Genomic DNA, 21,537 nt, shown 5'->3' with positions numbered 1-21,537 from the left:
ACACTAGCATTTAAGCAGTGAGTTTGTTTGTTTGGTGCTAGCAATGCTAAGGAATCCCCCGGTTGAAGGTTTGGGCGAATGCGATTGCCTTTTCTACGACAGCTTACAACATCAGTAGCAGCGCTACCACGGCATATACTTCCCAATTTACATTGGAAAAGAGGTAACTAGCCTGGTAGGGCAACATTGAAAGTAGTTTGGTGAAGGACAGTAGAACCGTTAACGCTTCTGAAACCCTTTTCGCTGGTTGTACTGTTCCGTGGCAACACACGGTTGAAAAGCGATCCAGAACGACCGAAACCTTCGCGGTCGGCTTGGCCGTTGGACCCGGAACAGTAGCAGACCTGTTTAGTCGTTTGCTTTAAACGTTGACAAAGGTCAAGCAGGACTTCAATACCATTTTTTTAAATAAAAGTATTAATGCCTTTAATATCATAGCTCGATGTTCTAAGCTCTAACTAGATTCATAATACCAAAAAGCAACAGATTTAAAACACCAGAAAAAAACAGTTAATAAAAAAAGACCCGTTATGAATGAGCATCTAGATAGTGATCATCCCAGACCGGAACTAAATTACGAAAAAACCGGAACTTGAATCTCAACAAGCTAACTCGAAGTGCAACACATCATCATCATGCGCTAAGCTTTCCAGAAACAAAACACTACGCAATGACTAACGCGCGCACGGTACGTACAACACGCACCACTCCCCCCAAAACCTTCTCCTCGTGAGGTGTTTTTTCAATTGAACCACTACGTACACCGTCGATCGCATCGATTGATAAGGGCGCGCGTAAAGGGATAATTAAGGAACATTGCGAATCGACGAAAGAAATCGACACAACACACCGAACGCCAAAACCTTTGCCCGCGTGTGCGTGTGCTCTGGCAATTGTACAAACGGTGCAATGGTCCAAGTAATCGATCGTTGGGCGATGCCACCCGCTGCTGCTCGCCGCTACTAACGTTTTTAAGCTAGCAATTACAAATATACTAACGAGTTCTGGGTGGGGGAGGAGGTTGAGCGCATGCCGCTGTGCCCCTCGGTGGGGATTGTATCGTGTGCGTTTCCCATCATTGTTTATCACACTGGGAATGTGTGCATCCGCCAAGCAGAAGAGTGTGCGTTTTGTGGGTCATAACGCTTCCAACACTGACGCTGCTTTATAAATTGGTCTATATGTATTGGTTTTGATGTCTTTCAAATATCGTCTTTAGGACACTTTCTGAAGAATATTCTTTTGAGATTGAAGTGCTCCATCCAAAGGAAGTACAATCATCTCTTCCCACACGCAAACACTGATACAAACGAGAACTGAGCGACCTCTTCTAATGATGCTGCGTGTATCGCTTATCTCTTTATCGCGATCACAGCTCGCACTGCTTGCAAATTCTGTACAATTCCGGAAAACTGATCAATAGGAGCTCCCACCATCGATAGGGGGTGGCAGGTACGTACCTTTGTGTGTGTGTGTGTTTGTGTCCAATACGCACAAGTTCTAACTGCTCACTACGTCAGATCTGGGGTAGTGCCAAACGTTGCGTAGTATAAATAGGCCAGTTTCACAACCGGATACGTTTAAAGCGATTTTAAAGCTTCTCCGGTAAGCTTCGACTCAGTGCGGTGTGGTGGCCAACAAGAAGCAGCAGCAGCAGCAGCAGCTGGCAAGTGGCAGTTCCTAGTGCGCTGGAATAGATTAGAACAGAACCACAAGTTACTACTAGTGTATCAAATGTGTTAAGGGTGCGAGGAGATTTCAAACTACGAAACAAAATGTCGCCTGTGTCAGTGAAAAGTAGGTGTCAGTGGAAAAGGAGCAGCCGCCTGCGATCCACAATGCAGGGTTTTGGTGACATGTTAATGTGAGACCTCACTTTCGTTACAGGGATAACGTGTGCAGTAGTGTTGTTGGTGGCGCTGATTAGTCACACAAGTGGTCAGACGGATTATTGTGAGCCGACGTTATGTAGTAAGGACTCTCTTGAAGTGGACGACCTTGCTTCGGTGGTTTAAAAACGGTGTTTGTTTCTGGTTCTTGTACATTCCAGAGAACAACCTAGTACATGTAGGATGTGGTAAGAGCGAGAATTACGGCCCATACTGTCCCATCGATCGACAGCTGGTGCCGATGACGGAGGAGGTCAAAACCTACATCCTAGACCTGCACAACGTGTTCCGTGCCAATGTCGCACGTGGTGAGGTGACCAACTATTCTCCTGCCTCTCGCATGCCGACGCTGGTAGGTGGTACACAGTAGTAACAGACGTAGTAGGCGCAGCGCAGGCGAATACAATCGTGTTTCTACCCCAACTATTCTAGATCTGGGATGAAGAGCTACAGAAGCTGGCCGAGTATAATGTGAAAACCTGCATCTACGGGCACGATTACTGCCGCAACACGAAGCTGTTCCCGCTGGTCGGCCAAAACATTGCCGCCAACTCGTTCTACGGCATGGAGGTGACACCGCTCGACACCATGACCGAGCTGCTGCACAGCTGGTACGCGGAGAACGAGAATGCCAACCAGGATTACATCGACAACTACCCGCTGCTCGGACAAGATCCACCGTAAGCATCGGGAGTGTTCACCACGGGAGGGATGCAAAGGGCTACTAACATCCTGAGTATGGTCTGCTCCTTTTACAGCAAGGATATTGGACACTTTACGCAGATCGTGATGGACAAGGCGACGGCCGTCGGGTGCGCCATGATCCAGTACACGCAGAACGAGCAGGGTCACGATTGGGTGCACCAGAACTACGTCTGCAACTACTCCAACTCGATCGCCCGTGGCCATCCGGTCTACATAAAGGGCAATCCGTGCGAGTTGTGCGTGACGGGCTGCAGCGCCAACTATCCCGGCCTGTGCAACATCGGTGAACCCGTGCAGCCTACGGCGGCGTGGTAAAGTGGAAGATGTCCACCGCTTCCAGCACAAAGAAAAAACCGTGTATTTCTCGTACATGTAATGTTATGTAATTTATTTGTACAATTACCCGAGAGCATGTGTCCCCGTAAGCTACTACTATGTACGACACCACTGTTAACTTCCTCCCCCCACACCCTTAGTAAAAAGGACGATGACATTAAACGAAACGATCTACGATACGAGCGCTAACTATACACGTTGGGTTTTGACTGTTTTGTACTAGTTTTGCAAGAATCCTAATAACATGCTTTACTGTTTCAGTTTAGGTACAACTTGCCCCCTCCCCCTCGGACACGTAGACCTCTTTTTCCGTCATGTTGAGGAGTTAATTTGCGTGTTTTTATATTTGATTAAACACGTCCATTAACTCTGGTACATGATGGTAAAAGCGAGCAACGAATGACGATTGATCGGGAAGTGAATAGTGGCAGTGAAACCTATTTTTCGTATTTTTGATAGGAATTACTCTTTCCCAACATGATTTTTGGAAAAAAAATCGCGGTAGGTATACTTCTGAACAGGAAATTGTGGTTATGTTTCGACAAGGAAGTTGGACATCGTAGACATATTTCCAATATCGATATTTGGGCAAAGTAATTCTTTAATTAAAAGATATTTGATGTTGTTTTATCGTCTATTATCTTACCAACTTTGTTGTTGGACACTTCACTCACTAAACAAACCTCTGAAGGACAGGAGAGCACTTTTTTCTGACGAATGATCATGAAATTGCTTGTTATGACCAACAGTTGACGAAATCGTTCAGTGTGTTGCTGTGATGAACTATGGAGCTGTTGAAGGACAAAACACGAATGCGTATTTTAATTACCATTTGTGTTATAAATTGCAGGATTATTATGATTTTTTAAAATATCATAAATACTGGGTTAATTTTGTGATTTCAAAACATAATTATGGCGTATATGTAATTGTTTATGTTTCCATCTCCATACCATTAATGAATTTGCTCGGTAGCGGATGCAACTGTGTCGGAACTGCGTCATGAGTACAACGAGTATAGTTACTTTGTATGGGTCCAACTGAAATTAATGCGATTTCAGAAAATGAAACGATTGAGAAATCCGTAAGCAAATCGATATGCCCCTAATATTTGTGTTTTTTTTATGCAAATAACTTCAAGTCGCTGGACCTGGAATCAGGAACACTTCGAATCCCTTTCGTAGGTTCGGGTGGATCATAGTGTCCTGCGCTTCGGAACAATCGCTGTATATGTGAAAATGCAAATAAACAATAGAATTGCAATCAAATGAAGACCTTTTTACGTTTCCTTGCATAAACTTTGAGAACATTTTTGAAATTCCAACAGCTTTTCATTTAGCCGCCTCCCGTTTTCCACTGCCGCTTTATGCTGCATGGGCACCGCTTGTGCCGCTGACAGCCGATTTTGACGCTGCCGCAGTTTCGGTCGCCGCTGTCAAAAGTGCGTGTTGTTTACGATTGGCCGAACGCGGCGGGTTTGCTTGGCCTTTTGGTGTGTTGTTTCCCCCGAATACCTCGCTTGTACCAGCGCCGTTCGTGCGCGGCCAGAGCTCAATAGAAACCGAAAGCAATAGCCGAAACGTAGCGTTAGTTCCGATGCGTCCATCGATTGGCGGCGGGCGAGTGCTGTCCCAGTGGCGATAGTGGCAAAGGAGGTTGCATATTTACGCGCGCAATCGTATCGCACCGGAGTGTGTGTCCCGTGTTGTGCGTGTGTAAGCGGGCTCCCCTTCCATTCCCTTCTTCTCCTTCTCGCCCATTCGACTGTTGAGCCGGTGTCGATGCGGTGGACATTGCGAGGGAAATGCAAAACACAGGCTGCGAACCATCGGAAGCAGCACCGGCCACAGCCCCCGAGGACGAAGTGAATGCAAAGTATCGACAAAAGTACCGCCGGCTAAAACGGTACATGAAGGATTTGGTGTTTGTAAGTGCCCCGATTTGGATGATTCGCCCTTCTTCCCCCTTGTAGAATGTAAACACACACACGCTTATGCGCCCATCTGCCTCTCCGTTTTGTTACAGGAAAATGCAACACTGTGCGATCACATAGCACAGGTGCAGGAGAAGATAAGCCAGCGTAGTGAGGAGCGACGGTTCATGCTGAAGAAGCTGCTGGACATCGAGAACGAGCTGGAGACGCAGCTCGGCCGACCGTGCAGCAAGCTGAACGAGCTGATCGCGAGCAGTTTACCACCGAAACGACAGTACAAGAAGCGGGAGAAGAATGCCAGCGCCACCTCCACCTCCACCACCGCCAACGGGACGGCGGCGGGTGCGGCGGGCACATCCGGGGAGCCAGGCCCGGACACACAAGATACTCAGGGAACCGTGCCGCCCGATGGCGTCGTGATGCAGAACGGCAAGGACGAGGGCGGAGAGGAAAGCACCAAATCTGGTTCGATCGAACGGCACGGTGGCAAGAACGGCACGGCCATCCGGGTGGGCAAAAAGCGTGGCCCACATGCTGGAAGCAAAGCGGCCGGGGCAGCGGCAGGCACTAAGGTGCGACGGAAGGCCCGGATGGGTGGACCGGCGGCAAAAAAGCAGCGCACGCAAAGCATCCCCGTCGACCAGTCCGGTCACCCGTCGTACCCGGTCACGATCGGGGACTTTACCGTGCACAGTCTCGGCGAGGTGGTGTCGGATCGGCCCGCCTACCACACGGAGTGTACGCTCTATCCGATCGGCTACACGGTCACGCGACCGTACGGCCACTACAAAGATCCGGAAAAGCGCTGCCACTATACCTGCCGCATAGTGGACGATGGGGAGCGGCCCCGGTTCGAGATCGTGCCGGAATGTTCGGACCCGTCGGCCGTCTCGTCGTCCACCGAGGATACCAGTGAGCCGAAGGAGGCCAGCTCCACGGCGGACACCATCGCCGGCTCGACGACGGACGAGTGTCATGCGGAGCTGCTGCAGCGCATCAACACGGCGCTGAACGTGCGCTCGGTCGATACCCGTCCGCTGGGCGATTGGTTCTTCGGGCTGGCCCACCCGACCATCGCGAACCTGCTGCAGAGCTTTCCGAGCGCGAAGCGGTGCACGAACTATCGGGGCGTCGGCAAGCGGGCGGCTCGGGCCGCCGGCGACAAAGAGGACGATCCGACGCTTAGCTACGATGCGCTGGTGCGGCACGTAACGATTTCGGCGTATCGCACGGTGCCGGAGATTAAGGAGGAACCGCCGGACGAACTGTTTGACCATTCGGATGGCAACTCGTTCAGCTTGTCGGTGTAGCGTAGCCCTGCCTCCCCATGCGCGGGATTTTTCTGTACATATAGGCGCAAAAGGTGGTGTAGTCGTGAGCATAGCATTGGGATGATGATTGGGGTGGGTCTGAGAAACACTCTCTCACACACACACACAACCGGTACCTCTACGAGCACATGTTCCCCCCCATGCATGTTTCGGAAAAGAAGGACACAGGAGGAAGAGAAGCAGTTCCTGGGCGACGATAACACAAAAACAAAAACAAATAGTCTAAAGAGCGTTTGCTCCAAACCCCTCCAATAATACCAAGGAATGAAATCAGAGTAGGCAATAAAGGAAACCTTCTTTTCAAAGATTGAAAACATAAAACCCCACCGAGAGAGAAACGATCGCTTCGCAGTAGGCCTCGATTTCGAATGAATGTAAACGGGCGGGCGAAAGATGAATACGCTTGAGTAAGTTTATTTTTGTGGCCTGTTTCACAGTACACAAGTTTTGTTTTTTTTTTTGTTTTTATACATTTTGCAAAGCCTAAAACGGGCAGTTTTTCGTGTGTCGAACTTCCGGTAGCGGTAAAAAAACAATTTCTACAAAACCTTTTCTCCTCCATCACACGTTTTTGTTTTGTTTACTAGTAAGTGCCGGCGGTCCCCCTGTCACCCGAGGGGCGGTGGCTTGTGTTCAGGATAGTAGTCCGTTTTTGTTCATCCTGACCGATTCGAAAGCGTACGTAAAAAGGCAACTTCTTACAAAAAGAAAAACATAGCAAAAAAAACCCCTTGAAAACCAAACTCATTATTCCCTAGAGGGCCCAACTGTAGCTTTCCACTGCTGTGTGTGCCTCTATTTGTGTGCTTTTTGTCCATCTTGCTTCCAGTTTCTATCACCAAATATCCCTCAAAACACACACACACATACGCGACTTATGCTATAAGTACATCGCTAACGTTGCTGATTTACTTCCGATTTTACCGCACCTCTGCCAGGGCTTTTTAAATATAATCTCACGGAAATCTGGTTGCTGTTGTCTACATCTGTTGCCGTTACGATTCAACCTTCTTAAAAAGCGCAGTCCATTGTTTGTTTGCTTGTAATAATAGAGTAGTTGTAGTGTAGTGTGTGTGTATAGTACGAGCGATGATGGATTACGATTAGTTAGTAATATTAGTAGTTAACGTTTAAAATATCATTTTATTCCACGTCCACGACAGCCACACGTGGCACAAAACCGTTGCATAGTCCCCCCCAGTAATCGTGTATGAAAGCAAAAACATAAAACATTGCAAACATTCCCGTTCTAAAAAAAAAAGGATCCCCTTTTCGTTGCTGCCTCTGATGCGCATCCTGATGCGCTTGTCTCGCCCTTCTTCCGCGCACCATTTCACCCGGTTTTCTTCCTCCATTCTCGTTTGAGCCACGTGTCATTTGATCCATAAATCGGTCGTTGTGTAAAGCACAGTTCGTCAGTATTACAATTACATTATACATTACCGGAAGGGAGGGAGGAGAGCAATGAGAAGCATTGCGTGAAGAAACACACCCCACTATCGTCACGCCCCACACCGCCCCTATCGCCTGAGCGGCCGGTTCAGTACGGGTTGGTGCTGGTGGTGTAGCTGAGCCGTCTGTACCGAGGCAAACGAGGACGAGGCAGCCGACGGCGATGGGGAGGGCTGACGATGGTGCGAACGATGATGGTGGTGCTGCTTTTGCGAAGAGTGATGTCGATGTTGTTGCTGTTGCTGTTGCTGCTGCTGCTGCTGCTGGTACATGAACGAAGAAGACGAGGATGATAACGGTGGCGTTAAGCCACGGCCTCCGCTTCCGGGCGTGAGCGGTTGCGACAGGGCTGCCTTGCCGGGTTTCGTTCGTCCCCGGAAGAGAGCATTGGTGAGGGCAACCACAACGGAGAACAGTTTCAGCGGTGTTTCACTGCAACGAGAATGAATCCGTTACTGGAATGAAGCCATCCCCACATCTCCCCACGTGTTGGAATTCCCTGCCTTACCACACGTCCACCTTCGGTGTGGCTTCGTTCGCGCTGATGATGAACAGCGGAAACAGCACGGAAAACACGCACCCACTGATCACGATCGAGTTCGGCAGCTCGGACAGGGCGGCCAGCGGTAGCCCGAAGCCCAGAAAGTACGGCCAGTTCTGCTCGATGTACGTCAGCCGTTTGTGCAGCTCCCAGCCCATGTTGAACCACTTGTACTCGAACGCGTACAGCGAGCAGAGCAGGCTCATGTGCACCATGTAGATGGCGGTGCAGGCGAACGGTACCGGCACCGGCAGATACTTCACCGCCGTGCTCTGCAGCAGAAACAGTATCTGGATCAGCAGGCTGATGAGCGTGTCGGCGATCAGCTTGCTAATGCTGGGCATTAGCTGCGGTCGCCCCTTCCGGAACTTGTACGCCGAGTCGGCAATGTCCTGAAACCAGAGGCTGTTGACGATCTTGCTCAGCAGAAACAGTGGCGTCACCCAGAGCGAGTTGAACAGCAGCGACAGCGAGGGCTGCATCCAGCCCCACACGGTCGTCATGGTGGTCGAGTTGCGGAACAGATACCACAGGAAGAGATGCAGCCCGGGCAGCACGGCGTACTCGAAGAACAGTATGCTCAGCATAAAGATGCCACCGTTCAGCATCGAGCACTGGAGCACACGCTTTAGCACCTTGGATTCTCTGGAAAAACGGGGAAAGGAGTGGCGTGTTTAGAGTCGAGCAAAAAGGGGACGCAATTTGTCAGCAAACCACTTACTCGATACGCTTCGAGACGAGTGAACTCGAGGACGATGTGCGAGGAGCTGAGCCGGGCTGGGACGACGATAGGCTTTCCTTGGTGCGGGGCAGCACGGATCCGCCCAGCAGCGGCTTGGTGGCGGGCTGGGACAGCTTCCGGTTCGCCTCCTTGTCCAGATAGAACACAACCGTAATGCCCTTGATGCTGTCCAGTACCCCGTGCAGCACGGTTGTTCCTACTCTCTGTCCAGAGCCGAAAACACACAAAGGAAGATGAGTTTCACGGTGGAGAAGGTGAAGAAGGATCACTGGGAAGGGAGCGGACGGGGGGAGGGTGGTGAACTTACATATAACGTTTCCATCGTGCTGGCCGGGGGGTTGTGCTGCTGGCATGTGTGTTACGCGGGATGATGGTGGTGCTGGCGGTCGCTGCGGTCGCAGGTTGTAACTATCACCCGGAGGGAACTGTGTAATTGCGCGTGTGTGTGTATGTAACCTAGGATGGCGTAAAATGTGAACCAATGGGGAAAACAATCACGCAGAGAGAGTGAGAGGGAGCGAGAGCGCGCGTGCACGACGTTGTGTGTGGCGCAGGCAGGTATTGTTGTGAGTTGAATGATCAACAATCAGGAAACACTCACACGCTCTGGGCTACACACAAACACACACACACACACATACACACAAGAACAGACGGAATTGGGCTTTTGCGTATTTGCGGAAACGGTGCAGGAGGAGCGTTTATAAATAAAAATACGTCGTTGAAGATGGAAATGATACAAAACGATGGTAATAACGGACGATGACAACACGGACAAACGGAGCACCTTGCAAGCACGGTCTTGTGGAACGAGGGAGAAAGAGCGAGCGCGACACCGATAAAGAAAGACAATGCATACGCGATTGCAACTGGTGCGAGCGGGACGCACGACGAACAGCTTTTGACAGCTTTTGTTTACAGCCAGCACGACCAGATGAAATTGCGTCTGCAAAGTGTCAACAATCTTGCGAGCCAAAAAAATAAAACGACCACAAAGGGAAAATTACAATGTCAACGATAGGTAGTCACTTTGGAGGATTAAATTTTGGTTTTAATTACGGTTAGCACACACTTACGGAAATTAGGGAACGGTGGAAAAAAAACACTGGAGAACGGAGAATTTGCACCGAGGTGTTTACCACTGTGTGAACGGTCCAAATCATCTGTTTGGTGGCCCACGGATGCTTGGTCTCGAGCAGTACCTGGTTGTGTGTGCGTCCGTGCGTGAGTGTGTGTGCTCGGATCGAGGCAAAGCGTGAAAGCGAGAACGAGAGAGAGGGAGAGAGAGAGAGGCAGAGAGAGCGAGCGCGGTTGTTCGCAGTCCCGTTTCGGCAGCTGACAGCTGACAGCTGAGAGCGTTCGAGCAGTTTTGTTTACGTTTTACACCTATCAGTAATATTGCAGAAGATGCTGTGAAGGGGCGGTCGCGGATCGGGAATCCACGAATAGTTTGGTAGCTTTTAGCGGCCCCGCAATGGTAATCTACGGCGTGTATATTGTGAACAAGTCCGGTGGGTTGATATTCAACCTGGACCACAACCTGCCCAAGATAGAAACGGAGAAGACGTTCAGCTACCCGCTGGACATCAATCTGGAGTACGAGCCGAAACGGATCTCCGTCGCATTCGGCCAGCGAGATGGAATCAATGGTGCGTATCGTGTGCTTTCTCACAACGGCAGAACACAGTGCTAATTGGACACATTCTCTGGTTGTAGTGGGTCATCATTTGGTCGGCGTAAACGGGATCCAGGTGAATGGTGCCGTCCTCGAGGATGGGCGTGACGTGAGGGAAATCATCGAAAGCAAGGACAGCTATCCGCTGTCGCTCAAGTTCAGCCGGCCCAAGATGACGACGAACGAGAAGATTTTCCTGGCCAGCATGTTCTATCCACTGTTTGCGATAGCGAGCCAGCTCAGCCCGGAACCGAAGAGCAGCGGTATTGAGGTGCTGGAAGCCGACACATTCCGCCTGCACTGCTTCCAGACGCTGACCGGCGTAAAGTTTATGATCTTTGCCGAGAACAACCAGCCCGGCATCGATGTGCTGTTGCGCCGGATCTACGAGCTGTACGCGGACTACGTGCTGAAGAATCCGTTCTACTCGCTCGAGATGCCGATCCGGTGCGAGCTGTTCGATACGAACCTGCAGACGCTGCTAGATCAGGTGGAGAAGGGTGGTGTGGCTAGTATTTAAGGCGAGCATTAATTTCAGTATAAAGTTACGGATGATATCAATTCCGCGGTGTTTGCAAAATGATTTCTACGAAGCATTTAGTTTTTTTCCTCGTCGGTACTCGCAGGTGCTCGAAATTATCGAGCTCTTGTCGAGCAGTTGACAGAACGCGATCCGCTTTCCTTTTCTCTCACGCACACACACAAAAACACAAACAGAACACACCAATCCCAACACACGCACGTACACACACACACGCGGATTGACAGACAGTTTGGAAAGAAAACATGGTTGCCGTGGGTCTGTCAAGTTGGACTATTTTAATGCAAACTACGATCGTCGCACTGAATTCGGCCCTAATTCGCTAGCGAAACGCGGCCAGCACGCCAAACGCGAACACCCGGAAGGCGGTTTTCGTGGTGCTGAACAAAAGGTTGGGTGCTTTCAGATCGCAGCAGCGTCCAATAATTGCGTAAAGTGAAAAGTGTCGGACAGACAGCACTAGTTTTACCGTGGTGACCGTGTGTGTGTGCACGGGTGACCCGTTTCCCCCGTTCCATCCTTCCCTCGTCTCTTCGCCTTGTATTACCATCATCGCACGCACTTGTGTGTTCGCTTGTTCGTACGTACGGCCGAAGAGGAGAAGGAGCAGCAGCTCTCCTTGCCGTAGCTCTGTCGGTACCGTGGAGTTTGTGGCCGTCGCCACCAAAAAGGTAAAAGGAAGCTCTGGTCATTGTCGGGTGCTGGTGCTGCATAATTACGGGCGAAACAAACGGGGTAAATCAAGACCAAACGCAATGGAAGATGCAGATCGGAACTAATCGACGACCATCATCATCATCACCACCACCACCATGAACGTGCAGAAGGAGGGCCCCCTTAATGCGGGACGACGTGTAATGGTCGCGAAAAAAGTACAATCATTCTCAAATTCTCCCCTCGCCACCACCATCGCGGATGGGGGGTGAATGGTCCGTACGGGATTTGATAGAGAAAATCGAGTTTTTCCAATCGAAGGAAAATCGGCAGAAGATGAGAGAGTGGGGGGGATAGGTGGTGGTACAAAGACACAAAGGTGTTGTGTGTGTCTGTGCTGTGAAGTGTCGGAAGGGGTGCGATGAGATGGGAGGAAGGCTTTTCCGACAATGTTGAATGTCAGAACGAGAAAAACGGTTTACCAATGGAAAGGGGGGGGGGGGTGTTGGAAGGGATGGATGGTGAGGGTTGTGGTGTGCAAAATGATTGTTTTTTGTTGCTATTTTCGATCCCGCGGGGGGGGGGGGGGAGGTTGATGTTCCCTGCTCTAAGCCTACCTCTTCGATGGGCAAATTGATTAAAAGCAACTGCTCTCGTGCCTCTTTTGGGGCCGCCGCTGGTCGACGTACTTTCATTCTTCGCTCTCTAATTGCTAATACCAAGGGGGCTTGGTATTGCTTTTTCTTCTTCCCTTTGCTAACATGTCGTCACAGAGGAATTATCGTTCTATCGATGTGTGTGTGTGTGTGTGTGCGATTGAAATTTTCATTACCATGTGTCTGATTCATGGAAAAGTTCTGCTTGCTTATTTTGTCATTTTTCCTGGCCATTTCCTTTTTGGATCACGCGAAAAGAGAAAGGAAGAAAGAGAATAAAACACACACACACATGCATGGGCTGGCTTCCGGCTCGTCATCATTTTTCCTTCCTTTCACTCCCGGCATCACTCCCGGGCGGCCCGTGGCCCATTTCAAGTGCTGTTCTCCAGTGCAATAATAAATAACACACAACTGTGCGGCTGCTCCGTCTGCCGCAAATTCCTCCACCTCGTCTGTGTCATTGGCCTTGCTTTCCACGACCCGGCGTGTGTGTGTGTGAGTGAGTGTGTTGGGATGTGGGGTCACAAAGAAAATCATCTTTGCCAAACACGCAGCAAGAAGACAATCAACACCACAAACTGATGTGAAATATGAAACTGAACTGCTCTAAAGTATCAAACTAACGATCCATTATAATAATTTATTTTGTTTCTCATTTTAGGAGCCGGACTACTTGGAATCTTCAGACTCCTTCACCTCTAACATCCATCGATAATTAAGGATAAAACGTGCTTGTGTGTGTTAGCCAGTGCAAAAGAGACAACGGAAGCAATCGTTCTGCGAAACGTTCAAACGTCGGGACGGTCACTGGTTTGCTTTGTACAGTCGCGGAAAGCCCGGCATGCCCGGCACCATGATCGCGAACGGAATCAGGCATGCCGATCGTACGCTAACAAGGGCACCATGAGTGGACAGTTTTTCAGCTTTCCAGTGACGGTATAATCGGTGACAGTTGCCCTATGTTGAGAGACACCCTCAGGTGCGCAATCATCCGGTTTGTTTTGCAACGGTCAGTTCAAACGTTCACAGGAACGTTCAGGCGCAAAATAACGAAGAAGCTTTCGGTATCACCCATGGTGACGCAAGTGTACTAAGAATTACCTGTAACGTGAATAAGGATACACTTTACAGTGTGATTTACGAAGCACGACGCAGCATAACAAGTGTATTGCAGTGAATGTGCGCCTGTTCTAGACTAAAGCGTGGATTCAGTGTAAGGTCACGGAAGAATTCTCAAACTTGTGGCCACGTGCGTGTGAGCGGCGCAGTGTTGTAAAACTAGACGGACAACGGCACACAATCAACAACCGTTAGCATAAGATTTTTAGCATCTCTCGCGGTAAAAGTGGAACACAATCCTTCAACAGTTTGCCAAAATGAGTCGAGTGTCCACTCAGAAGAAGGAAGGCAAAATGAGGATCCGTGCCTTTCCGGTAAGTAGTCAAGCGTGGGAAAATGCTTCAAATTTAAATACATAATTAATGAAATACGTCACGCAATTGTTGATATGTGATGAGCGAAAGATCCTCGTGCACAGCAAAAGCGGAGCAGATTGTAGAAGCCTATGAGCTAGAAACGGCAGCAACAAATATCGCGGTTACTTTGACACTTGCTCGCCCCCCTCGCTTGAAGCAAACGTTGTGCTACTTTCGCAGCTGCTGCTATTTGCTACTCCTTCTCGATTGCGAGAGTGTCGCATTCTTCAAGGACCAACACTACAGGTTCCACACGGTCGTTGTGATTTGAAACTTTTGGAGGTTTACTTTTTTTACTCTCTCTCTTGAAACAGTTCGGAAAGTGTGTCTCTGCTTTAAATGCGTTCGTGTTGAGGTGCTAAGGAAGCGCGAGAGGTTGGTGGAATGGCCTCCTGCATTGTGTGCTTCGTCGTTTGTCTTTGAGACGTTCCGGTGCAATAATTTCATCCCTCTCCCTCTGTGTGTGTTTGGTTTAAAGGGACAGAGAGCGAAAATTGCGCACGTGTTGGACGGACGGTTGGACGGACGGGTCCCGGAAAACACCGCACGTATGTGTGCCCGGCGGGTGCAAGGAAGGGTGCACTTCTCGTCCCAGAAGCACTGTCTGCTGCTGCTGTTGGCCGATCGCAGACGGAATGTTTCGGATCCAATGGAAGCGGAAATTGAGCCGCGGCACTTCCCAGATCGCTATGAACTTTGTTAAGCGAATTGTAAGGCAGTTGCGAATGGAAAAGGCTTACTTTTGGATCGAATTCTACCGGGGAGGGATATTGTTGATAATTGAATAGTTGGTTGTCGTTTTATTAACTTTCTCATTCTCTCTCTATGTAAATCGCTACCACATTGCAGATGACTATGGATGAGAAGTACGTGGAGTCGATATGGTCGCTGCTCAAGAACGCTATCCAGGAGATACAGAAAAAGAACAACTCGGGCCTTTCGTTTGAGGAGCTGTACAGAAATGCGTACACGATGGTGCTGCACAAGCACGGCGAGCGGCTGTACAGCGGGCTGAAGGAGGTGGTGACGCACCATCTCGAGTCGAAGGTGCGCGAGGAGGTGCTGCGCAGCTTCAACTGCAACTTTCTGCAGACGCTGAACCAGTGCTGGAACGACCACCAGACCTCGATGGTGATGATCCGCGACATCCTGATGTACATGGATCGCGTGTATGTGCAGCAGAACGACGTGGACAACGTGTACAACCTTGGGCTGAACATCTTCCGTGATCAGGTGTGTGGCGCCGTCCGCCGTGGCGTGTGTGTGTGTGGTCCTTAGGCAGGAGTTTAATGTATTTTTGCCTATTTTCCAGGTGGTACGCTATCCGCGCATTCGGGATCACATGCGCGAGACGCTGCTGAACATGGTGATGTGCGAGCGGAAGGGCGAAGCGATCGACCATATCGCGATCAAGAACGCGTGCCAGATGCTGATGGTGCTCGGCATCAACCAGCGCTGGGTGTACGAGGAAGACTTCGAGCGGCCGTTCCTGACGCAGTCGGCCGCGTTCTACAAGCTCGAGTCGCAGAAGTTCCTCGCCGAGAACAGTGCGAGCGTGTACATCCGGCGGGTGGAGGCCCGCATCACAGAGGAGGCCGAGCGGGCCAAGCTGTACCTGGACGAGAGCACCGAGAGCCGCATCGTGGAGGTGGTCGAGGACGAGCTGATCAAGAAGCACATGCGCACGATCGTCGAGATGGAGAACTCGGGCGTCGTGTACATGCTGCAGAACACCAAGACGGAGGATCTGGCCTGCATGCACAAGCTGTTTTCGCGCGTGAGCGGCGGCCTCAAGACGATCGCCGACTGTGTGTCGCAGAACCTGCGCTCGCTCGGCCGCGACCTGGTGAAGGAGGAGGAGAACGGCAGCACGAACCCGATCACGTTCGTGCAGAACCTGCTGGATTTGAAGGACCGGTCGGACCACTTCCTGTACCACTCGTTCAACAACGACAAGACGTTCAAGAACATGATATCGTCCGACTTTGAGCACTTCCTGAATCTGAACAGCAAATCGCCCGAATATCTGTCGCTGTTCATCGACGACAAGCTGAAGAAGGGCTGCAAGGGAGTAAGTGCCAAACTGTGGACCAGTCCGGGTGTGACAAGTGATCTAAAATTGACCGTTTTTCTTTCGTTCTTACGCTTCATTTTCAGATGTCCGAGCAAGAGATTGAAACCATACTTGACAAAACGATGGTATTATTTAGATATTTGCAAGAGAAGGACGTGTTCGAGCGGTACTACAAGGCGCATCTGGCGAAGCGGCTGCTGCTGAACAAATCCGTCAGCGACGATTCCGAGAAGAATATGATATCAAAATTAAAGGTCCGTTTCGGTGCTGAAAGTCGACGAGAATACACCACCGCAAAGAACGATCTAATTTCCGTGCGAATTGCTTCTTTTTTTTTGCAGACTGAATGCGGTTGTCAATTTACCTCAAAATTGGAAGGAATGTTTAAGGATATGTCCGTCTCGAACACGGTGATGGAGGAGTTTAAAAATCACATCAACAACGATAACTCGGCACTGGAGGGCGTTGAGCTGACGGTTCGAATTCTCACCACCGGATTTTGGCCAACTCAGGTAGGTGTGGGCGTGTGTAGTAGTGATGGGTAAGGTTGGCAAAAATCCGGAATCGACTCCGATTTGATTCCGATAATTTCGGAACTGACTCCGGAAGGCAGGTCCACCTAGCATTATCCAGAGTCGTTCGGAATTGTCCGGAGTTGGTTGGAATCGTCCGGAGTCGTCAGGAGGCATCCGGAGCCTCCGTCTGGAGCCGTCCGGAGTCGTAGTCATCCGCAGTCGTTCGAAGTCGTCCAGAGTTGAAGTCGTCTGGAGTCGTCCGGTATCGGTTGGGGTCGGATTCAAGGTCGGAGTTAATAGCTAGGGAGGTGATGAGTTTTGTAGGAGATTGTTACGGAAACTGGATTGCATATTGCACCGGACGACTCCTGTTGACTTCGACCGGCTCCGAGTCGGATCGACTTGGATCGACTCTGGACAATTCCAAATGACTCCGACTCCAAACGACTCCGGAAGACTCCGACTGCAAACGACACCGGACGATTCCGAACGACTCCGAACGACTCCGGACGACTACGGGTGACTCCAACTCCGAACAACTACGAAAGACTCCGACCGACTCCAAACGACTCTAGACGTCTCTGGACGACTCTGGACGACTCCGAACGACTACGAACTAATCCAAACGTTTCCGGACGACTGCGGACACGCAGTACGGAGGACTCCCGACGATTCCAGACGACTCCGGGAGACTCCGAACGACTCCGAACGACTTCAAACGTTTCTGGACGTCTCTGGATGACTCTGGACGTCTCTGGATGACTCTGGACGTCTCTGGGCAACTCCGAATGACTCCAAACGTCTTTGGACGTCTCTGGACGATTCTGGACGTCTCTGGACGAATCTGGACGACTCCGAACGATTCCAAACTACTCCAAACGACTCCAAACGTTTCCGGACGTCTCTGGACGACTCTGGACGTCTCTGGACAACTCTGGACGTCTCTGGGCAACTCCGTATGACTCCAGACGACTCCGGGGGACTCCGAACGACTCCGACTCCGGTCGGAACTAGTGGTTCGAATTTTGCCGGAGTCGGAATCGGATTAAAAATAGCCGGAGTCGGATCGGAGTCGTCGGTGCGCTCTAAAAAGCACAACACTAGTGTAGAGTCTATAGATTGATGCGTTACATTAAATTTTTGATTTTAGTCCGTGACGCCTAACTGCAACATCCCGGCAGCACCGCGGAAAGCCTTTGAAACGTTCAAGCGTTTCTACCTGGCAAAACATTCGGGGCGTCAGCTGACACTGCAGCCACAGCTAGGTAAGCGTCGGTAGCCTTTTTCTTCATCCCGTTTCTATAAACTGTTTTTTTTTCTTTCTCTCTTGTCCCAGGAACGGTCTACATGAATGCCGAATTCTACGGCGTAAAGGCGGAGAAGGAGAAAACGGAAGGCAACTGTAGCAGTACGGCCCCGTCTGCGGGAAGCAGTAGTGCGCCTACTGGTGGTGCGGCCTCCCTGGACGCCCCCAAACGACATGTGCTTCAATTATCGACTTATCAGGTTTGAAGATGGAGCTGCCTCCCCCGATGTCAGGAGTCAGTCTAGTAATGTGTCCATCACCCCCCCCCCCCCCCCTCCCACTTCCAGATGTGTGTACTGATGCTGTTTAACAATCGCGAACGAATGACGTACGAAGACATCCAGCAGGAGACGGACATCCCTAGCAAAGATCTGATCCGCGCGCTGCAGTCACTGTCGATGGGCAAACAGCAGCAGCGACTCCTGGTTCGAACACCGAAAACGTCCAAAGAAATCGTTTCCACGGACGAGTTCTACGTTAACGATGCGTTTGTGTCGAAATTTCACAAGTACGTACTACTAATCCCTGCTGTGCTTGTGTGTGTGTTACATATTGCTTTGTAAACGTTATTTAATTGCAACATTTTCAGAGTTAAAATTCAAACTGTCGCAGCCAAGGGCGAATCGGAACCGGAACGGAAGGAAACCCGAAGCAAAGTCGACGAAGATCGTAAACATGAGATTGAAGCTGCTATCGTGCGCATCATGAAAGCGCGAAAGAGAATGCCTGTAAGTTGTACATTCGGGGAATGGGGGGGTGGTGGGTGGTAGTGTATGTCCAGTAGTGTAAAATGACTCATCCTTTTTCCTCCCAACAGCACAACCTGCTCGTATCGGATGTGACGTCGCAGCTAAAGAGCCGTTTCCTACCGTCGCCGGTGATTATAAAGAAAAGAATAGAGGGCCTGATCGAGCGGGAATACCTTGCCCGCACGCCCGAGGATAGAAAAATTTATGTATATCTAGCTTAAACAAACACAAAACAGGAGGCAAATTAAATCTTCGAATACAACAGCGAGACAGCGAGCAAAAGAGTGTATGTATGCATGTGTGCGGAGATAGTTCAGCGCATCAACGCCGCAGCAAAAGACAGTGGCTACAAACAAGTAGCGAAGCAGCAGCAACTAAACTAAAAAGCACGCGTTAACACGTTCGATCAAATCTTTTCATGTCTAGCACACATGATGGCGATTGATCGATGCCGAAAGTTGCGAGGGAAAAAGGGGGGATGTTTTATAGAACGCGCGCAGTAGATTCGTTGCAGCCGTTCTCTAAGCAGACACTAAATGAGTGTGGAGAAACTCTGTGTTGCAACTTGCCTCTTTAAGGGCGAAAGACAGAGCGGCGAGACAAACAGTTTGGTGGTAGGCTGCCTGCCCGAGTACTTTTTCATGAACCAGACACCACAACACGAGGGAAATTGAACAATTAATTCATTTGTTTTCCAGCTATGCAAAGGTTGCAAAGAGATTAGAAAAGACACATGATCACAGACACACAAGCGATCACAAAGGGCACTCCCATTTTTATCATTGTTGTGAGGATGAATGTGCAGAGTGTTGTTTGCAAGGATGCAAATTGGCTTGAATTTGCAATGAGTCCATTTGAATTGTCCAGCATGCAAGTAGCAGAAAGAGGACTCCATAGGGAAGGGAAACTTTACTCTTAACTCTATTCCTTCACACCTCATACACTCTACGATCCATGCCCGGATCATCTGCATATTTCGTTCGCTCAATCTGTTCACACACTCACACACTGCATTGTGTGGTGTTTGTTTGTTTTGCAATGATTCGCTAGTACGAATCTTGTAAAACATTTACAAACAATAAACCAAATTTCAGTGTGCGTGCGTGTGTGTGATGTACCCGTCAGCTCAGAAAATACGCAACCGTTTCATGTTAGCAGGGCAAAAACTTTACAGTCAAAAAGTTGCTTACTGTTCTTTTTAGAGAAAGAGAGGGAGAGAGAGAGTGTTCGGAAGGGAAGCCGGGAAACGGTCGTGATAGTTGTAATACTTACACTAGCCCCCCCCCCTACGAATAGCTATTTATGAACAAATGTCTCGGTGTATTCGGAAGCGCTCATATAAGATTTTGTTTCTTTTTTATTTTTTTATTTCTGAATAAGTAGTGAATTTTGTTATACTCGGGCCGCCACTCTTTTGCAAAACAATTATTTTTTGGCTTGTTTTAAAATGCACTCATTCATCCACTTAAACCCATCGTGTGTGTGTGTAGAAAGGCTAAGTGGTGCAGTTTGTACAGTGCTTTAACATTATCCGTGTAGAGCTCGCACTCAGGCGCAGGCTCTGGAGTCAAATTTGACACTATATTTACCGAAAACCGCGGCGCAGTCCGCGGCGTTAGACAGACCACACTGCCTTTTAATTTCGTTTTAAAAGGCTAATCACACAAACAAACACACACACACGCATACAGTGTTCTTTTTGAGTAGTTTGGTTACATCTTGATCGATAGCAGGCAACAGGATAGGTGTTGTTAGGAAATGTTGGAGTTTTCCGTTTCCGTTAGCTTTGTTTGTTCGAAGAGGAGATGTGTGATGAAACGGAAATATCTGCTGCGAGGAAGAAAAGAAGGCTCGCGCTCTATCAATCCGTGCGCAACTTTATAGAATTAGAATTTAGAGCAAACAAAGGAAAACAAAAGCATAACACATTATCATTTATCAACTCTAGTAAGAAGCGATATTGATGGTGAGAAAAGCAGGAAAAGAAGCGTGCGCATTACATTGCATGAACCTACTACTACCGATGAAAAGCCGGCGCGAGGATCGAACTGCGGATCTTAGGCATATAAGGATCGCGGGGCAGGGCTAGATCGCGGATAAAATTGCGTCTGCTTATTGTAAAGAGTCTTAGAATGTAAGAGCTAAAGCAGGTTTTTAAGAGACGAGAAGATCTTTTACGTGTTGATATTTCCTTACTGTTTTGTTTTGGGAATCATGAATTCCTCCTCCCATATGCCTCTCGCAAAGCCCTTGCTATCGGGTTTTCTGTCCTCCAGCTTATTGGGGGAGAACATAGCTAATAAAGGGAGCGTGCACATGTGCCCCATACATTTGCGAACGCCGCTTCTATCCCTTCAGAAGCCACCAAGAACGATAGAGATTTGCAGTTTTTTTCGTTTTCTTCGCTTGGGGAAGTGCAAGCGACCGCAGATATCTAATATGAGCAAAAGCAGTTTTTTTTCTATTTTAAGTGAATGTGAAAATCTCCTCTCAAGCGGCATTATAACAAAAGAAAAAAAAAACACAAGAAAAGAATGATGCATTAGTGTGGAAAATTGCTAAACAAAAAAATAAAACGCATTGTAATGTTACTGAACGGAGGAATAAATTAACTAACTTATTCTTAAGCCACAGCCACAGTAATAGCGCGCGTGTGTGTGTACTCCTGCAGTAGTAGAAAGGGAAGTGCGGACGCTGGGATAGATAAGATTTGGAGATTTGAGATGCGATCATCGTTAACAATAGGGATATGATGGAGGGTGGAAAATCGCACTCACAGACACAAAAGAAGGACGAATTGTTGTGTCGATTGTCTTTGGAAGATTGCCGTAGCTGGGGGGGTATAGAGACACACAAGAGAGACACCCCTTCCGAAGAGGCAGTGCCTGGTGTGGCACGGAAAGATGGAAAATGATAATAAAAAAAGTAACGGCTGAAAGGAATGGTTTAAATATTGGCTT

General features: G+C 49.2%; 5 protein-coding genes across 8 annotated transcripts; 4 read left to right on the top strand and 1 right to left on the bottom strand.

Annotated features, from left to right (window-relative positions):
* Window positions 1-1,566: 1,566 nt before the first annotated feature.
* LOC120957942 (antigen 5 like allergen Cul n 1-like) lies at window positions 1,567-3,124 on the top strand. Its single transcript, XM_040380417.2, has 5 exons — window positions 1,567-1,797; window positions 1,888-1,971; window positions 2,051-2,241; window positions 2,322-2,569; window positions 2,648-3,124. The coding sequence occupies exons 1-5, from the start codon at window positions 1,776-1,778 to the stop codon at window positions 2,907-2,909; spliced, it is 807 nt and encodes a 268-aa protein (XP_040236351.1). The 5' UTR covers window positions 1,567-1,775; the 3' UTR covers window positions 2,910-3,124.
* Window positions 3,125-4,356: 1,232 nt separating this feature from the next.
* On the top strand, window positions 4,357-6,515 carry LOC120957938 (transforming growth factor beta regulator 1). The gene is made up of 2 exons (XM_040380412.2): window positions 4,357-4,857; window positions 4,956-6,515. Exons 1-2 carry the CDS (start codon window positions 4,735-4,737, stop codon window positions 6,171-6,173), a joined length of 1,341 nt encoding a protein of 446 aa, XP_040236346.2. The 5' UTR covers window positions 4,357-4,734; the 3' UTR covers window positions 6,174-6,515.
* Window positions 6,516-6,592: 77 nt separating this feature from the next.
* On the bottom strand, window positions 6,593-10,123 carry LOC120957939 (etoposide-induced protein 2.4). 3 transcript variants are annotated; one of them, XM_040380413.2, is made up of 5 exons: window positions 10,006-10,123; window positions 9,237-9,385; window positions 8,909-9,132; window positions 8,155-8,832; window positions 6,593-8,078 (listed from the first exon to the last, which is right to left on the bottom strand). In XM_040380413.2, exons 2-5 carry the CDS (start codon window positions 9,249-9,251, stop codon window positions 7,715-7,717), a joined length of 1,281 nt encoding a protein of 426 aa, XP_040236347.2. In that variant the 5' UTR covers window positions 9,252-9,385; window positions 10,006-10,123; the 3' UTR covers window positions 6,593-7,714. The 3 variants fall into 3 exon arrangements, with proteins under 3 accessions (XP_040236347.2, XP_040236348.2, XP_049465621.1); XM_040380414.2 differs by lacking the exon at window positions 10,006-10,123 and adding an exon at window positions 9,531-9,757; XM_049609664.1 differs by lacking the exon at window positions 10,006-10,123 and having other exon boundaries at window positions 9,237-9,757.
* A 174-nt stretch (window positions 10,124-10,297) lies between these two features.
* LOC120957943 (trafficking protein particle complex subunit 4) lies at window positions 10,298-11,165 on the top strand. Its single transcript, XM_040380418.2, has 2 exons — window positions 10,298-10,578; window positions 10,646-11,165. The coding sequence occupies exons 1-2, from the start codon at window positions 10,404-10,406 to the stop codon at window positions 11,122-11,124; spliced, it is 654 nt and encodes a 217-aa protein (XP_040236352.1). The 5' UTR covers window positions 10,298-10,403; the 3' UTR covers window positions 11,125-11,165.
* Window positions 11,166-11,354: 189 nt separating this feature from the next.
* LOC120957936 (cullin-3) lies at window positions 11,355-21,528 on the top strand. 2 transcript variants are annotated; one of them, XM_040380408.2, is made up of 11 exons: window positions 11,355-11,816; window positions 13,120-13,891; window positions 14,783-15,166; window positions 15,246-16,004; window positions 16,091-16,261; window positions 16,349-16,519; window positions 17,673-17,787; window positions 17,859-18,028; window positions 18,116-18,336; window positions 18,418-18,556; window positions 18,646-21,528. In XM_040380408.2, exons 2-11 carry the CDS (start codon window positions 13,835-13,837, stop codon window positions 18,796-18,798), a joined length of 2,340 nt encoding a protein of 779 aa, XP_040236342.1. In that variant the 5' UTR covers window positions 11,355-11,816; window positions 13,120-13,834; the 3' UTR covers window positions 18,799-21,528. The 2 variants fall into 2 exon arrangements, with proteins under 2 accessions (XP_040236342.1, XP_040236340.1); XM_040380406.2 differs by lacking the exons at window positions 11,355-11,816; window positions 13,120-13,891 and adding exons at window positions 14,063-14,308; window positions 14,412-14,643.
* Window positions 21,529-21,537: the final 9 nt, after the last annotated feature.

Source organism: Anopheles coluzzii, chromosome 3 (assembly GCF_943734685.1).
Source record: "Anopheles coluzzii chromosome 3, AcolN3, whole genome shotgun sequence".
Taxonomy (NCBI): Eukaryota; Metazoa; Arthropoda; class Insecta; order Diptera; family Culicidae; genus Anopheles; species Anopheles coluzzii.
The sequence above is the reverse complement of the archived record's forward strand: the minus strand, read 5'-3'. Positions and strand labels throughout refer to the sequence as shown.

Excerpts from the sequence above, each read along its gene's own strand:
- LOC120957942 (XM_040380417.2), top strand. The coding sequence starts at position 1,776 with ATGTCGCCTGTGTCAGTGAAAA. Across the intron at positions 2,242-2,321 it reads CCTCTCGCATGCCGACGCTG|ATCTGGGATGAAGAGCTACA; the intron begins GTAGGTGGTACA and ends CAACTATTCTAG. Across the intron at positions 2,570-2,647 it reads CTGCTCGGACAAGATCCACC|CAAGGATATTGGACACTTTA; the intron begins GTAAGCATCGGG and ends CTCCTTTTACAG.
- LOC120957938 (XM_040380412.2), top strand. The coding sequence starts at position 4,735 with ATGCAAAACACAGGCTGCGAACCATCGGAAGCAGCACCGGCCACAGCC. Across the intron at positions 4,858-4,955 it reads ACATGAAGGATTTGGTGTTT|GAAAATGCAACACTGTGCGA; the intron begins GTAAGTGCCCCG and ends GTTTTGTTACAG.
- LOC120957939 (XM_040380413.2), bottom strand. Across the intron at positions 8,833-8,908 it reads CTCGTCTCGAAGCGTATCGA|AGAATCCAAGGTGCTAAAGC; the intron begins GTAAGTGGTTTG and ends CCGTTTTTCCAG. Across the intron at positions 8,079-8,154 it reads ACACCGAAGGTGGACGTGTG|TGAAACACCGCTGAAACTGT; the intron begins GTAAGGCAGGGA and ends TTCTCGTTGCAG.
- LOC120957943 (XM_040380418.2), top strand. The coding sequence starts at position 10,404 with ATGGTAATCTACGGCGTGTATATTGTGAACAAGTCCGGTGGGTTGATA. Across the intron at positions 10,579-10,645 it reads CCAGCGAGATGGAATCAATG|TGGGTCATCATTTGGTCGGC; the intron begins GTGCGTATCGTG and ends CTCTGGTTGTAG.
- LOC120957936 (XM_040380406.2), top strand. The coding sequence starts at position 14,569 with ATGTTTCGGATCCAATGGAAGCGGAAATTGAGCCGCGGCACTTCCCAG. Across the intron at positions 16,005-16,090 it reads TGAAGAAGGGCTGCAAGGGA|ATGTCCGAGCAAGAGATTGA; the intron begins GTAAGTGCCAAA and ends CTTCATTTTCAG. Across the intron at positions 16,520-17,672 it reads CCGGATTTTGGCCAACTCAG|TCCGTGACGCCTAACTGCAA; the intron begins GTAGGTGTGGGC and ends TTTTGATTTTAG.